Genomic DNA, 17,977 nt, shown 5'->3' on the forward strand with positions numbered 1-17,977 from the left:
TGAGACCGGAAACAGTTTGAAAATGTATAACATCATCAGCGTGGTCGTGTACAGTAAAAAAATAATAAATAAAAAGGGGGCTTCCCTGCTGTACATACTTCCGTGAAAACTTAACTTCAGTTGATATCCTTAATCTCTTTAACAAGAATACCACGGGCATGTATTTATATATATATATATATATATAAATATATGTCCTGCTATCCTGGGAGCAGATTAAACTCGTGGTAGACTGCTGTCACACTGGTCTCAGGCAAGCTTAAGCATGGCCACACGAGATCACTCTGTGTGGCTCAGCAGATTAAAATGTGTGCGATTCTGCATGATGTCATGAACCTGAACATGACCTATATTGAGTATCAGACCTGCTTCTTTGCTTTTCTCATAATCTCCACAGCCACCTTCTGCACTACTTAGGCATTGCAAAAAAATTTGATTTAAAGAATGCATCTAGTAAAACTTAAATCTTCTTTAATGCAATAGAAGACTAATTTTAAGTACAATAGGCTCCATCGTGGTTCATTATTTTGACCAGAACTGCAGTGCACCTCTGATAGTTTCCAAAATCCCCAATTCAGACTGTTAATGTTTCAGATATTATATATTATTTTAACAGAAGAGAAAGAGGAAAATTTTAGGGGCTAACCCTCAGAAGGGAGCTTCATTTACAGAAATGTAATTTAGAATTTAGAATTTATGAAGGAATAAAATGTATGTAGTGTTAACCCTTTCATGCATAGTATCCACTACAATGGACACTTGTTTAAAAAAAAAAAAACATATATATATATATATATATATATATATGTTTTGTTTTTAATATCCCATTAATAATAACAATAATAATAATAATAATAATAATAATGTTTTTTTTTTTCCGTCATGATGCTGAACTTAAATGTGAAAAGTTTAACCGGAAGTCTGTCTTCCTGTTAGCTTGATTCTAACTGTCAACATTTGTAGCTCTGACACCTCCGAGCTGTCATAACAACCACTGGTCTGTCTGCTTTAGCCTACAGTCATGCCATCCAAATGTATCTTTAACCTTTGGAAATTTATCAGAAATTAATTTTATGGATTTTGTTGCTCAGACTTGAACGTGAGTATGATTTTTTAAACGACTGTCTGGACTACAGAGAAGATTATCATTTCCTGGCAGAACTGTTAGTTGGCCATTGGTTAGCGTGTTTGTTTTATCAGCGTCTGGCCTCACAACAAAAAGAGGTAAGTTAAGAACACTGAGAAAACGAGTTTAAGTGGTGTTTCAAGTAGTATTCCCATGTCCAGAAACATTTGTGACTTTTTATGTGTCGGTGTGCATCATTCCGCTCTTCTTCGGGTTTCTTCTGTCGTTTGACTGCTTGCTGTGATGATGCGGTAGCGTTCATAATGCAGCCTAGTGGATATTTGGCTTCGAAGATAGTTGGTGCACCTAATACTTTATTTATTTATTTTTCTTAATGACTGTTATTTCATATATTGCATCTACTTTACATTGCTCTAGTTATTAAGTTTACCGCAGTGAAGATGTTAAAATTTGACAATAGCCCAATAAAACTTGTGCTGGGCCATTATTTTGATGTGTCATCATAGGATAAAAAAGGCATATTGCTAAATCCATATAATGCTCCAATAGTTATATACGTCTCAAATAAAGACACACAGCAGCTAAATGGACAATGAAGGATAAATATGTCCAGTAATAGCACTTTTAACAAGAATAGAAGTTTTGTTTGGATTTGTTTTTTCTCATTTTTAACTATTTTTCAGTTAAAATTACATTGCAGGTATGAAATGGTTCATTTAAAGGCGTAGCTAGGCCATAGTTCAATTATGCAGCATTGTTTATTGTTTTTATAGCCACTTTAAGTACTTACAGTTGAAAATACACAACAGTATGATCCAACCCTTTTATGAATGCAGGATGGTTTAATAAATATGTGCAAATAAAATGTCATAAACTAAATATGGAAATTCTTAATGCAAGACTGGACTGCTTTTTAAATTAGTTAAAAAATAAACAAAAAAGCTATACACTATTAAAAAGGCTACAAATGGATTTTTTTAAACTGAGAAATATTGCTGCAGTAGATTATTAAAACGTCGAATAAAAGTTGAACATGACATATTCGGGAAGGAAACTGAAACAGGTGAACAAGTGAGAATTGTTTAAATAGATGAGCTTGATGGAGGGATGAAGGACTCCCAAGTTCTCTGGCAGCAATGCTCTGACAGCTGAGAAGCCCAGAAGACATTTGGCTCTGCAGCTGTAGAGCTTCTTTTGTGTGGTTATCAGGCTTGTCCATATGGCTCAGTCCTGCTGTAAAGCTTGCTGTAAACCAGGAAAAAAGCCATCTTTAAGAGGAGGAGACAAACAGATGGGATAAACTAAGAGAGAGCAAAGGAAACATCTGGTTCACATTCATATAAACAAACCTTATTATGTAGCTGCTTAACGAAATACCTCCATTAGTCTTCCTCCAGAGCTATTTTACAAAAACGTGGAGTAACTGTTTGATGCCAGAGCACACAGATGACTCATAAGCTCTGTATGTTTGAGTCAAGTTTCACTCCTACTGTCCTAATGTTAGACACAGTTTCAAACATTTGCCATTCCGTTTTGGTTTGGTTCAGACCAATTCTCTACATTCCTTTGTTTGCTTCACTATATTCACATTTTTTCTCTTTGGCCCTCCAATACAACAGTTTCCACTCATTCATACAACTTCAGTTTCTTTAGGCCCACATTTCCTCCTGTGATTTTTCACTAAAAGTTCCCACATATACCCTTTTTATTCTTTTTATCCACTAGTCATTTATCATTCATCATTATTGTGTTCCCTCCACACTCCCAGTTCTCTTGTTCCCATCAACTGTAGCTCTTATTCTTCTTTTTTCCCACTCTTTTTATGTTCTTCTCCCTTGTCATTTTCATTTCTTTGTGTGTGTCCTGCCAGTCTCAGTGGTCAGTGCATTGGACCAGTGACAATGCCCCACCCAGCCCAGCCCTCAACAAAGGCCACTAGTTCTCTGCTCCATCAGCTAATTGTGGTTATGATCCAATATATCTGTGCCAGTGGTGTAAAGGATTCTTATTGATTCTGTTTTTCTTACATATGGTCAAATGATTCAGAGTTCTGACTTTTACTCTTGAGTTTTATTTCCATTTAACTTAATAAGAACAAAGCAGTTTCAATACCTGACATGCAGTGCTTCATTTGGGCAAATCCATTTTAGGATGGTGCCAGACATGATGCATATCTTCACCGAAGTCCTTTATGATGTGGACGAACAAGTTTAATCTGCAAGTACAGCTCTGTCACATGGTTTTAATTGCATGGTGAACAGCACTTTTTGTCTCTTTCTTCACATCATTCATCCCTAAAACTTGAATCAGATTTTCTTTTTTCTAGTGGGGGATGTTTCCATCTCCCTGACACTGGCCTATTCATGACTTTAACGTGTATACATGGAGAATCATACTGCTATTAAAGAAGAAAGCGATCATGCCCATTCAACAGTAAATATAATTTTTCTGTATTTAGACTATGAATAGGCAATTGTAAGATGTAATTAAGTTTTGCAAGATGCAGTTAAGTAGTTTTACAGCTTTTCAGTATGGACAGCAACAAAAGATGAGGAATAGCTTTGTGCATGGGTGTTTTCATATAGAGGGGGTTGGTATGTTCATGAGTGGAAATGTGCTGAGCTTGGCTGCACTGTGATGCCACTTATAGTAGAAAGGGGGATTTCGGAGAATTAAAGTACAAACTAGTCTCTTCTTTGCACTCTTAGCTAAAGCCTTGACGTATTAAGAAGAAAAGAAAGGCTCAAAATGTGAAGGGGAGGTACATATTTCCTTGGTTACAGATAACAAGCTGTTGTTGATGTGGAGTCCAAATATTTGTTGCCTTTGTTTCTCTCATTTTTTTAAGTCTAACTATAGCTTCTTCTTTTTTTTAAAAAAATAGCAGTGTCTTATATCTCCCTCTCCAAAGTTTGTTAGCTACACCCATCACATAAACAGCATGATGGTTGACACAAGAGGGGAGATGACAATAAATGTGCACATTTACAGCCAGTAAGTTGATGTTACCTCACTCAGTGTTGCATTTTTAGGCCTGTTTGCTGAGCAAAAATGTATAACCGAAGAGACATATTTCAGGATGCGATACCTCATGGCTCATCTAACTGTTTTGGAAGGTGAAATCTCACATGTGAGTCATTAGCAAACACTGTGCAGAAAGAAAAAAAACTATTTTAGTGTAACACTATGTTGTTATTCACAGTAAACACAGAAAGGCCTTACTGCTGCCAGCAACAACCACAGGACAGGACTGCTGAATGGGATAGTGATGCATGAAGCTGCTTTTGTCCCCTACTCATATAAATAGAATATCAACAGAGTTTTGTTGAAGATATTTTAATCTTTTCCCTCTTTCCAGCCCCTCTGCTCTAATCTTAGTTTGTTTAACAGCTGTACACAAAAACAGTGAATGATAATGAAATTGAAGAATGAGATGTGGGCAGTTATTACAGTAACACTGAGCTACAAAGATAGCTAACAAATATCCAAATTGATTATGAATATACACATCCTTGCTGCTAAATGCTTGTAAAATTTAGCAGAGCTACCCTTTCAGGACTGGGCGTCTCTGTGCGCATTTGTGCTTTCATACAACTTCCTGTGTGTAGGGTAGCCACAGCTTCTCTTTCTGTCAACTTCTGCTGCTCTGTTCGGTTACATGTGACAGTTTTTGCAGGTTTGCCCCTATCAAGTGACATCAGGGTTCTTAATAATTGTTCACTTTGGCCACGGTAGGACTTCAGAGACTATAAGTCTCTTTTAATAAAAAAAAATTGCAGTCAAGAGTTAAAGTTCTCAAAGTTGGATGATTTTAAGACAGTGTGGAGTCAAAATAAATTGGGAATCAAGTGAATATGGTCATTTTAGTGCTTTGTACTACCCATGAAAGCCAGTGTCTGGTTGCTTTTAAAACTCTCACTATAAATGCCAGGTTGTTAGCATCTAGAGATATGGAGAGGAGTCCAGACATGTAATGGCATACTGAGCAACACTGGGATGTTATAGGAGAGAACTACAAAGTAGCATCTCTGAAGCTAATCATGTGCTTATCAATGACATTAAGAAGGAAGGTTAGTTGATTTGAAGTCAAATGAGTCAAAATATTTTCTCTTTTAATTTATGAATATGTATTTAGAGGAAAGAAAAAACAACCCCTCATAAAGCTCAGTACTTTTTGTGCGTCTGTATTGCTGAACTTACAAGAGAGTTGGCACAGCAAGCAGTAAAGCTCATGAGCTACTTATCTGAACTGTAGAGCACATCTTTGACCAATGAGATTGCACTACTTAAGATGCCTGTTATGTAATCTTTGTGATGGCTGTGTGTTACTTCGTGACAAACATGACCAGATGAGAAAGCAGCTAAAACCAGGTTTTTTTTCCTATGTTTGTAAAGCTACCCTTGTAAAGCTGTGAAGAGTTTTTTCTTTACTTTAAGTATGCTGGCTCTATTAAGGTAGGCAGGATTTGCTTGTTTTTTGTTGTTGTTGTTGTTGTTGTTGTTTGTTTTGTTTTCTGTTTATGTTTTCTGGCTCTGTGTCAAGGCAAAGTAAGAGTGTCTTTTTATACTGGGTTATATACTAAATACAGCTGCACTTTTTGTACTTTTTTACACTTTTATTCATGCTGCGTAATCTCAGTGAGTGGTAGAGCATCAGAACCATTGGTTGGGTTACAGGACTAAGATTAACCATAAGAGCATCTGTTAGATATTTAACTGTGAGCATGACCACTGCCATTACTACAACAGGCTCACTGTTTCTACTTCTGTGTGTTTTACTGTTGTTACCACTTATAAATACTTGCAGTGCTACTCTTACTGGCGTATCTGCTACTATTATTGCTTCTGCTTCCATTTAGGGCTGCTTTCAGTGTTGCTGTGTGTTAAATGATTAAACAACTTTAATAGGTCCGGTACCGAGAACTGTTTCCGCCTTTACTGATGATTCTACCATTTCTGTTACTGTGACAACTTCAACCTTTCCTCTGATTGGTCTGTTTTTGCTGCTAATATTTTTAGCAGCAGCACCACCCACTGTATCCAGCACCACTATTATTTATCCCATTCTGTACATTGCACTGCTATAATAATTACCAATTGCTGCAGGTACTACAAGAGTCATTACCAACTATTACAGTATTCCTTTCCTATTATGATGCTGTCTCATGGTGGCATTTTGTCTTGCCTGATTGGTTGAGATGGTGATAACAGAGGCTTCAACCTAAATCCCTGAAAATGTCATTATTATTTTTTAAGAAATGTGAAAAGATACTTCTAACTAATCTGCCAGGAGAAAACTTTATTTTCTGTTGTTTTTCTTAAGACAAGCTTGTTTTACAAAGATGCACGATTATTAAAGTAACAAGTTCAAGGATTTATTGACATTCAGTAGTTCAGTTGTACACTGGATTCACCTTCTCATCCTTCTCTTCAGTGCATGTGTAAGGGAATCTACTGGAGCCACTACAAACATGAAAGGTCCCCTCAATGGCCTCTGTTTGGTTTTTCTGTTCTGGGTAACTGTTGGGACTGCAACAATACAGTCTGTGGAAGGGGGCCCTGCTGTCTGATAGAAGCTACTCAAAAAACAAAGCAAAAAACTTATTTTTGCGTGATTATACTCAGATGGAGACATGGTTTTAAATGATATAAAGCCTTTCTGCCAGTATTGAGACATTCATTTATTTTAGGGGCCAATGTAAGAAAAAATATTAATGAAATTATACCTGATTATTTCTCTCTGTGTGTTGCAGTCATGTCTCGTAGGAGTTCTCGCTTGCTGTCCGGTGGCTACTATAATTCAGATGAAGAATCTGATTCAAGTTCTGTGACAAATATATCTTACAGAGAAAACACTGTCAAGTAAGTATCTATATTTGTGTGTGAACACCTCTATGAGGCTTGGACTAGATTGAAATGGTTCTTATGTGGTCTTCCATGTTGTATATGAAAAGAAAAGAAGCAGAAACTGGAGTTTGTTTTCTTCCAGTAGACATAAATACGTCGCATCTGCCCCCCTGTCCAATCAGAACCCTCCCCAACCACCAGATCTAAAGTGGAATTAAATAAAGGCGATTCAACGTGTTTTCAATGTAAACCTCAATTTGGAATTTCATTTTTTTAATTCTGAATAATTAATATCGAATTGGAAAAAAAAAAAAAAAAACATTATGTAACCGTGACCATTCACAATATTGTCACTCTTTTAATTATCCTTCTCCTCCTCTTTCTTCTTCTTTTTCTTCTTCAGGGTTTTCAAGAAGAAGGCAGGCAACCGCAAAGCGGGCTCACGCACCTCCAGTAGAGCCAACAGCAATGCAAGCTCTGCTTCCCCTGAGACATCTGCCACTCCAGGTCAGTATGACCCTATCAGACCTGAGTTGTACAGTTAATATACAATTAATAATGCCACAACTGTAACAGGGGTATTTCACAGTGGACTAAAAATTCATTTTTTAAGTTTAAATAAAGTTTTCATAATTAGCTAATTGACTCCTCATTACTGGCTGCTTATGTTTGCTGTGAACGGGAGCGTAAAGAAGCAGAACAAACCAGTAATTCTCTAAAAAAGATTACAAGAAAGTGGGATATAATCAAACAGGAATGCACAACAGCTTTATGTTTCAGGTATGTTTATTCCTCATATCCTCTTAAACATGTCACCACCCTTCTTAGGAAACCATGTGATAATGAAAACAAAAGGGTTGTAGTACTTCTAGAAAAAAATGTAAATGTTTAAATTGTTGCCGCCCTATTATTAGATCATTTGGAATCTTTCCTGCATACTGTTGTTTTTTTTTAAATTGTCTCTCAGTTGTTTTTTAAATTGTCACAGATCTGAAACCATCTCCCTTGAGCACTCCGACCCAGCCTACCATGAGAACCATACCTTACGTCCCCACTGTGGCCACCCCTCGGCCTGCCCTGTCAACATCATCATCCAGGAGCCAGACACCTACTCAATGCCCATCAGTATCATCAGAAAGAAGTCCTGGGATCTGCAGCTCCAGTATGACAGGTTTACACTGTAGACCTAACCACAAGGAGCTGAGTCAAAGTGGCATAGACAGCTCAGGTTACTCATCATCTGAGGGCACTTACAGAAGGCCCATGCCTGACGCCAGCAGTACCTGCAAAGTCAGCACTAAGAGTGGGGCTCCCACTACTGGATACAGAAGCAGAGTCAGCAGTGCCTTCAATTCACTGATTGGTGAGCACTAGCTTTTGTTTGGATGTGTGTCTTTTGTGTGTTTTCTGCAAGCAAATATTAACGGAGTTGTTTTCCTGCTTTTTGACAGACTCAGCCGTACTGATGGCTGCGGATGCTCGTTCAAAAATGCTTCATGTGAAAGCTTTAGGTATTGTCTCTGTGCATCTGTTATGTATATTTGATCAAGTCTGACTAAAAGACACCATACAAGCTAACTTTACTAGTATTGTTTGGTGATTTTTCTCATAAAATGTCAACAGTTAACTTACAATTACATTAGCATTATATACGGCTCTCACATACCAGTTTTAACAGTTGCTTCATGTGATTTGGCTCTGGCTTATCAAAATCCCTCATATGAACTTTTCTTCTCTTTACTTCAGCTAATACTCCAGTGGGCAGTCGGATGAAGAAGGCTGGTGGTCTGGTTCTCCTCTTCCTCATCATACTTCTATGTAAGTAGCACTGGAGTGCGCTTGTTGTTTGGCAAATGTTTCATTTGGAGCTGTACTGAAAAAAAATTAACGATTGTTTGATACTTCAGCTATCGTTAGTTTCTTAAGACAAAACAAAGCACACATCCTTCTTGAATGTTCAACGTCTGTGAGTCCTACTTTTCTGAAAAACTTGAGATGGGATGCTGTGGAAACAGTCTACCGCAGTCTAGTTGCTCATGTCAGGGTTTTTAAATCTTGGACTTAAGTGGTTATTTCTTTGTGTGTTTCTAAGTCATTTTCTTATGGCACTGTCCCTCTTGTTTTCTCCAGGTATTTGGTTGCTCCGTCCTTTGTTCTCCTCCTACATCTCCCGCGTGACTGTCACAAAGACCCAGTCACAGACAAAACCCATGAATCAACCCGTTACCCCTGCCATTCCTCCTCCTCAACCCACAATCATACCCACACCTGTGGTGGTAGGGGTCAACTACAATTTGTGTACATCTCACTGAGTGTCTGTTTTGGTTAAAATAATTGCGTTTTTAATGTGTTTGTGTGGAGATAGATCAGTTAATGTGGGTTAATGTTAATACTTCCTGGTCTTTTCTGCAGGGTAAACCAGGATAAAATAATATTTTTCCTGAGCCCACATTTAAGATTTTAAATTAGAGGAAAATTTGTAAAGCACAGGTTGTAATGTTGAACTTTTGCACATAGAAACATTGCTTATTTGATTCAGAAAATTAGAAAAAGCATGTCTGTCTGTCTGTCTGTATGTATGTATGTGTGTGTGTGTGTGTGTGTATGTTTGTTTGTTTGTGCATGTTTCAAAATTTCAGGCATTTAGCAGACGCTTTTATCCAAAGCAACCTACAGTGGTTAGGTAGTAGTGTTAAGGGTCTTGTCTAAGGACCCAACTGGAAGGTGTTAATATTTGTTCCCTGAGTGAATCAAACTCTGGTCTCTGGTCCCACATGGGAGACGGATGCTCTGCCAACTGAGCTAACCAGCCAAAATCTGTGGTTCTACCCAAGAAAAGTTACAGAACTTGGGAAGCATACATTCCCATGGTGGTCTTTCATTGCTTTGTCTGGTATGATACAATTTGGCCCCCTATTATTTTTGGTACCAGCTGATAATATTTTTTTTTATTGCTTCAGACTAGCTGATACTACACAGTGATGTGGAAACACTGCAAAACACTAGTCAAAGAAAAACATCTTTGGGCAAATACAACATCTGCAGCAACACATTTCCTTGTTCTATGAAGTTATTGGAAGGTCTGACACACAGTTTACAACTTAAGTTACATTTACTAACTGTGATTATGGATTTACAGATCTGCCTCTTAGTTTCTGCTGGTCGATGTTGTGTTCTTTCAATCTTTATAACTTAAAAAAATGTCACCACCCATCAGAACTGAAAGCTTGTCTCAAACTCATTCAGTATAATAACCTCTCTTTAATCTAAAGTACTTACTTGTAAATTGTTTTAGATGCTAAATCAAGTAAATAAACAGCAATGTTACAAGTATAAAGTGTCTAAAACAAAAGGTTCATAAATGTAATTATTAAAGATGTTAAAGTAATTAATAAAGCAATTACTGAACATTTTTACCATGTTTACCATCATAGATTTTACTAAAGTATGTTTTTTCCTTCAGGATCCAGCTGTTGTGTCTGCTGCTATAGAAGCAAAGATGAAGCATTTTCTGGTAAGAAAGAGTTCACAAATGAGTAAAGAATAAATGGGCGTTGCTTTTTTTTTCCAAACTAAACCATATCATATTTCGAAACTTTAGAAAAGATGGGGTGGAATGACTTCAAGCCCTTTGAGACCTCACATTTTATGGTTTTCAGCAAAACTGGTTTCTGTGTACTTAGGTGGAGCTTCAAATAAAGCAGGAACACCTTCTTTCACAGGTGAGAACACCTTTCCATTTGAGCCACTTTTGATTTTATTTATGCCAACCTATAAAAGTAAGATAAGTGCAACAGCTTTATTTAAAAATACTACATGTAAAAAGAATGCATGTTTTGTATGTAAACTGCAGTTATTTTCTTGTTTTGTAAAGTATTACAAAGTATTATTTGTGCATATTTAAAAATATTTGCATCTTTGATTTGAGTTACAAGCTGATATTGTACATCCTTACTTTTGTTTTCTACCTTATATTTTCTCCTTGTCTTCTTTGCTGGTGAAAAATTCTGACGATCATGCCAAGCATCAGTCTAGCCATAGCTGTACTGCATTAGAGTAACATCTAGTGGTGATTATGAGAAACTGCAGTGAGCTCAATATAATGCATCTTCTCTGACTAATTCATCATATCATTTACTGTTAAATTGAAAGGCATTATTGCTGTTGTCTTTATAAATTTAAAATTTGTGGTTTTAAACTGTTAGGTGGCAATGTTGATATAAAATCTGTAAAATTAATCCATAAATGGGACCAAGTTACATTTATCTATATCATATCATTTAAGAGGAAAAAGTATGAAGACATGAAATAGTGAGAACAAAACCGAATTTTCATCAGTTCTGTAAGATACATGATGTTCCCTGGAAATTGCCAGCTAAGCTACTTAAACTGAGTATCCAGACTGATTTGAAAATTACTCATCATTACTGACACTTTTCTTCAAGGAACCCAACTAAGTGTTGTCATTTTTTAGATGAAAGAGAGCCAACAGCTGGACATGCAGGTTATGAAAGTGAAGCTTGAGGCAGTGGACTCAGATGTTCGGCACCATCTGGACCAGCAAGTTGCTGGGCTGGCCAGGCAGATAGCAGATTACCAGACAGATAGCCGCTCTGTTGCTGCCAGTCTCAGCCTCAAGATCCAAACTTTGGAGGCCCAGAATGCAGAGGTAACAGTGCTGAGAGATGTTTCCCAATGACAGAGTCAAGATTTCTGCTCTGTTTTCTGTGGCAACAGACCTCTGTTAGTTCTGTCTTTTGTCCCTCTTGTTTTTCTATATGTTCATTTTCATACACATTGTGTGGTTTTATTGTGACTCCTTTTCTTTTGTAGTTGTCCCAGATGTTGTCATCCATCCAGTCAATGCCTCCTCTAACACCCTGTCCTGACACCAGTACCGGTCCAGTCCAGAACCATCTCACCCCGGAGCTCCAGCAGGCCCTGGAGAAGTGGCTCACTGACCGCGTTAAAGTAATTATACAGATTTTAGGACTGTGGCTGGTCTTTACGTTTTTTCAGTGTAAAGCATTACTGTAAATTTTCATGACTGTGTATTCACCGGTGTGCATGTTTACAGTATGCTCTTTTTGTGAATGTGAACCAGGAGATGGATGCCATCAGGCTTGCTGACAAAGGAAGCTGCACAGAGTGCAGACGTCCCATGGCGGACAAAATGGCCGACTATGCCCTGGAAACTCAAGGTTAGGAATTTAAGCTTTAAAGGTAGATTTTTGCTATTACTACTATTTCTGAAATTTTATGAGTTGTCTGCAGGATGCCTGCATAAAACAGCTGGAGATTTTACCTTGAGAATTAGGTTATTTTCTGTGTTCATAATTTTAAATCAAATTTACCAGCAGTGATAATGATCATATTGTCAATTTTTGATTAAATTCAGCTTAAATATATTTTTATGAAACTGAAAGTATCCAAATTCTTATTTGACATGGTGTATCTGTGTGTAGGTGCCAGTGTGATCAGCACCAGGTGTTCAGAGACGTATCGTTTTCGTTCTGCATGTGTGACCCTGTTTGGTTTCCCTCTCTGGTATCCATATGAAAGCCCACGAACTGTCATTCAGGTATAGTGGTCATTTTCCTCTTTCTGTGTTTTCATGTCCTCCCCTTGTTTCTTCATAGATATTTTGGTAGGTAAATATTAAGGCTGTATTTTTAACTTTACTCGCAGTTCTGTACTAATGTCGCTGCTGTAGTCGCTGCTCTGTGTCGGCGCTGCCTTGCACTTATCGTTCAGCTGAGGAGGGAAACCACAGGTTCATGGTTCAATCAGATCCATGTCACTGTCACCCAAAGCTGTCGAACCAAACATATTTATAACAGCCTGTTTCAGTTAAATATAGTTTGTCTTTGTTTTTAAGTATTAATGAGGTTTGCTAGTGACAGAGCTGTAAAATCTACTAGTCATCAGACAGCCATGCATGCATCTATGAACATAGATCAGGTTTAGATATCTTATGCTGTTAGCAAGGTTATGTTAAATGTTTTTAAGCATTAGCTTGCTAACAAACAGTACAAACAGGTATATTTCAGCATAGCCATACACGATGATTAACCATGTTTAATTCATTTGTAAGCTGTGATTAATCTGATAAAGATGTATCATGCCTCCCTCTTCTCCAGGGTTACCCGGTGCTACTGCCAGGTAAATGTTGGGCATTTCATGGTGTCCAAGGAACTCTTGTCATCTCTCTCTCACACCCTATCAAGATAACTCATGTGACCCTGGACCACCTCCCACGCTATAACTCCCCTACAGGACGCATCGATTCAGCGCCCAAAGATTTTGAAGTCTATGTGAGTGCTGGCAGTTTTAAAGTACACAATGATGTATGTAAACGTTTATTTAACCGTGTGAGTCAACCGAGAACAATTTCTCATTTATAAGTATGACCTGGCAAAAGGCAGCACACACAAAATAAAGTAAAAAAGCAAACAACTAAAGATATCCATTCACTTCAAGTAATACATTATCATACCAATTTTAAACCAAAGACAAATAAAAATAGTACAACTAACCAGCTTAAAGCAAGTGGAACAATCATGGACTACTTCCATAGCCAGATTTTTAAAAGATGAGTGGTATAAAGGAACTGAGCTTTAGTTTCTGTTTAAAATAAAAACCATGCTAAAAATCACTCCAGTCACCTGCTGAAAAGGTGGTGCAGACTTTTGGGATGAGCAGGTAATGAGGCTACGAGAGTAAAGTACGGCTGATGTTATGGAACAGTGTTTTGCCAATTAGGGTTTTTTTTTTTTTTATAAATCTACATAATCAATGTGTATGTGTGTGAGAGTAAAGAGAGGGCAAATTTATCATGGAATATAAGCTGCAGTGACGAATGTAAAAGGAGGCCCCAGTAATAAAGCAAATAGCAGGGTGAAAAATGGTGTCCAGTTTATGTTTTAGAGGCAGATCTATAAATTACATGACCGTAGTCTTTGACGGGGACGACTGTCAGTATAACCAACAAATGTTTAGCAGGGTGTGTTAGTAAGGACGCCAAGAATCTCAGAGCTGTACAGTAAAATAATTTTGATGGGACGCTCGGTTTGTGGGAGAGTTCTGTTGAAGATCATGCATTTTGTTTTGCTTTGTGTTCAGTTTTAAATGAAGAGAAACAATATTTTAAATGATCCTGAAGCTAATTTGCAGTGCAGACAGGGCAGTTAAGAGAGGAACTGAAGGACAGATAATATCACCAGCAAACAGGTGGACATGAGATTTAGTTACATTATGGGTTATATTGTTGATGTAAATGTTAAATAATTTTTGGCCAAGTACAGAGCGATGGGGAACATGTTTATGAAGGCAAAGTGGATCTGAGAGAAGACTCTCCACCCCCACGGATTGCATGCGACCAGAACAATAGCTACCAAACTATGCAGCTCTTTAAAAGACCAATAGATCGTTACCTTTCCAACAGAATTCTACAGAATCAGAAGCCTTTGCCATGTCAAAAGAAATGCTGCTACTTGATTGTTTTGCATCAAAATACCAGACATTTGACAAAAATATAGGTCTCAGATTAAAAACATATATAAATAATGTGGATCACTTGTGTAGATGCTAAATTTTTACTCAATCTGAGGCTGTTTTTGTCTGTGTAAAGCCCCTGAATCCTAACTTTAAACAGCAGAACCAGCCATCTGTCTATTTATAATACTTATATCTAAATATATATGTATATAAAAAGACATATTTCTAATGAGTTTCAATATTAAAACTTGGGGTGGGACTCGATTAAAAAGAAATCATCAAAAAAAGAAAAAAGGTACAATTTAAGTACTTAAACTAGCATTTCCAGTTACAACATGTTACAGTAGTTTTAACTTTTCAAATGTTTTCGTCCACACTCTTCATTAATAGGCATTAATATCTGACTGTCAGAATCAAGATGTGTTACTATGTCAGAATCAGTTCACCTGGAACACGGTAAGAATGTAAGCGGCTATCTCCTTCCTAAAGAAATACACACTACTTTCAGTGAAACCAGAGGATAGCAGCACAGTTCATCTAGGATTTAGTAAAGTCATGTCTGATGACAAACTGTGGAACAGAAGAAGCTAAAAAGGTGAACCTGAACAGTTGTACAGATATTTTAATAGAGGTGTTATTCAGATTAATATCTCAGGAACTCATCAGCCGATGTTGATGATGGACACCTCTATCAGTAGAGTCAGGAAGATCGAGGGATAGCTCCACCAGCAAGACGAGAACCCCAAAATAATACATCATACGAATACTTCACTATAAAACCCTCTTCATTTCAATCAAAGCGGTACTCTTTGGCTGCTACCTCCCAGAGTTTGTGTCTCACAGTGGTGAGGCAGACATCTTTGTACTCAGCAGGGTCTCTGGTTTCATTTTATGCCTTGTTTGTGTGGTTTGCAAGAAGTGGAGAAATTAGCAGAAGCTCTAAAATGGACAGTGTGTAACTGTAATTTCTTTCTCACCCAGGGAATGAAAAATGACACAGATGAAGGTATGCTGCTTGGGACGTTCACGTACGACGAGAATGGAGAATCAACGCAGACATTTAAGCTCCCTGTGAGTTATCAATCCACTAGTAAATCCTGGTTTTATTTTCAGAATGATGGGACATTATCAGACTTCTTCATGAAAAGTGTGCAGTTGTTATTGTTAGGTCTTAAGTGCCAACATACATTTTTAATATTTGCCCTGGTATCTTTTCTTGCAAAGTTTGATTTTTTTTTTCTCGTTTTGTTCTTCTCTCCTCTCTGCCTGCTCTTGTTTTCCTCTGTGCTTCCACTGCTCTCATACAGGACCCGAGTGATGTGGTTTATCAGCTAGTGGAGCTGCGAGTTCTCTCTAACTGGGGCCACATCGAATATACCTGTCTTTATCGCTTCCGTGTTCACGGCAAGATGTTTTCCACATGAGACATCAGAAAGAACAAACAGTGTGTTTCAAAAGTATAAAACTTTAATTTTATGCTCTGATGGGTTCAAGACCAAATGCTACTGAAATATGTTGACTCATGTCTTTCCTGGGAGACTGCTGTATGTCTGTCAATGAGTGTTGCTGAATTTTTTGAAGGATTTTGTGATTGCATTCTAATTTTATAAGAGCTTGTTTTGTGTGAGTAGAAGATGGATGGATGGATGTTTGGTGCAGTGCACATTGTCTGGCTAAAAGACAAAAATCTACCTAAGAAAACCATTTGGAAGTCTGAGGTTCTGGCAACTTTATGCTTTCAATCATCTAAGCGTGCCACTAGATAATTATTTTATCACTATTGTATTTATGTGGATTTGTTTTTGCATCATAGTCATACAGCGCACAATCCCAGCTGAGAGCCTTTTCAGAGGCACCCTGACAAATTAGAGGAAGGAAGAAGTTTCTTTATTTCACACGCCCTTATTTCTACAGAGGTTTCTGGGATGTAAAACATATTGTTGCAGCATCCCTCAGGGCTTCCTACCACATTATGACAAGTAATCTTGTAACATAAAAAGCTTGTTTTGAATTCATCCCATCCATTTTTGTATACGTAACATGAAATAATATATTCATTTTCACAATTTAAAGGTCCAGTTTGTTATTTACCTCATGTTTGAAGTGTTTTTAACAGGACATTTGGATTTTTGCGTGTCTAATGGGATGCAACACCCTCTGAGCAACAAGTAGAAATTCCCTAGAAGGCAGCATGAATGATCAGTATTGTTTGTTATCCTCAGTTAAAATGTAATTTAATAATGGTATGATAGGTCAAAAATGCAGCTTTTTAAAACGCTCAAACACTTCAGTGTTGGTTTTATTCTGATCCTTGAATACTTGAAGTTATTGCTAACCTGTCTGTCATGCTGAACCCATTAAGGCTGTTTCTGCTTTCGTGTATGAGACTTATATTTCGTATAACCTACTCAGCCTGAGGGAGAAGTTTATATTTATTAGCAAAACAAGAATATCAGTTACAAATTAATAATGTGTGTTTTGGAGAATCAGACTTGCAACAGCTGTTTGATTTAAAATGTTTTTTTTTTCTTTTAAAGATCAAATTTTGCCTTTCAACAGGTCGGCAGTTCTTTTTCCAATTTGCTTGTACAGTTTTACAGCATGTTTAGACGGAAGATAGAGGGGGACGTGTATTATTTTTACTCTGAGTTGCACTAGAGACTATGTCAGATCATTTCTTGCTAATTGTCTGTCAGACACTTCAGATTTGGATCGTGACAAAGTTGATTACAACCGAAGCGATTTACAGAGCTTTTACAAGGCCGCTGATCTGTTCATGTGGGTTCTCTTTTCTTTTTTCCTGTTAGATTTCAGCAAGTCGTTAAGCTTAAATTGAATGTTTTTCAATTTAGAAAAAAATGACATATCATTGACATGCATTCTGAAGAATAATTGCACAAATGAAAGTAAATTTAGGAAAAATGTGTTTTCATTATGTCTTATTAGATTACATACATTATTCAGAATGTAACCAGTTTTACACATTCCTGAAAATGTCCTTGTGCATCTATTTCTTTATTTAAACTGGAAATGACTGTACTAAAACCAGCCTTTTACTTTAATGTGTTTTAGTTTTTCTTGTATGCATTAGTATAAATATGATTGTACTATAGATTGTGGTACCACATGTTACAAAATGTACATTTTGAGATGGTAGTCTTGGTCTGGTAGATTTGGAAGTGCATTTTTATACTCAAAACATATTTCATGTGTCAGCTTTTGTTGTTCAGAAGCCTCTTCAGTGATTCCTCCTAATTTATTTGCTTCAGCAAATGAGAAACTATTATGAAGATCAGTGCTTGAGATCAGAGAAAATCAAGTCCACTCCTCCATCCATAAATTGTACTTTTCCATGTTACAGTAAAATGCCGAAAGATCAATTGTAAGCCTAAATGTTTGCTATGTTTAATAAAACATTGAAATTTGTTTGTAGTTTGATTAATTTTTTGTTTTGTTTGTTTTTGGAGTCATGTTAAAATATGGTTAGCACAAAGCTTATCTCACTAGATCTATAAAAACCTACTAAAGTTGTAACAATTTTCTTTG

General features: G+C 37.1%; 1 protein-coding gene across 1 annotated transcript; it reads left to right on the top strand.

The window, feature by feature from the left end:
* The first annotated feature begins 947 nt into the window (after nt 1-947).
* Nucleotides 948-17,857, top strand: si:dkey-92f12.2 (SUN domain-containing protein 2). Its single transcript, XM_041983006.1, has 16 exons — nt 948-1,224; nt 6,841-6,949; nt 7,338-7,441; nt 7,923-8,297; nt 8,386-8,445; nt 8,681-8,752; nt 9,065-9,210; nt 10,398-10,448; nt 10,618-10,656; nt 11,409-11,603; nt 11,768-11,905; nt 12,039-12,135; nt 12,400-12,515; nt 13,075-13,248; nt 15,413-15,502; nt 15,739-17,857. The coding sequence occupies exons 2-16, from the start codon at nt 6,843-6,845 to the stop codon at nt 15,853-15,855; spliced, it is 1,881 nt and encodes a 626-aa protein (XP_041838940.1). The 5' UTR covers nt 948-1,224; nt 6,841-6,842; the 3' UTR covers nt 15,856-17,857.
* The last annotated feature ends 120 nt before the right edge of the window (nt 17,858-17,977 follow it).

The sequence above is a fragment of the Melanotaenia boesemani genome, chromosome 4 (assembly GCF_017639745.1).
Source record: "Melanotaenia boesemani isolate fMelBoe1 chromosome 4, fMelBoe1.pri, whole genome shotgun sequence".
NCBI classification, from domain to species: Eukaryota; Metazoa; Chordata; class Actinopteri; order Atheriniformes; family Melanotaeniidae; genus Melanotaenia; species Melanotaenia boesemani.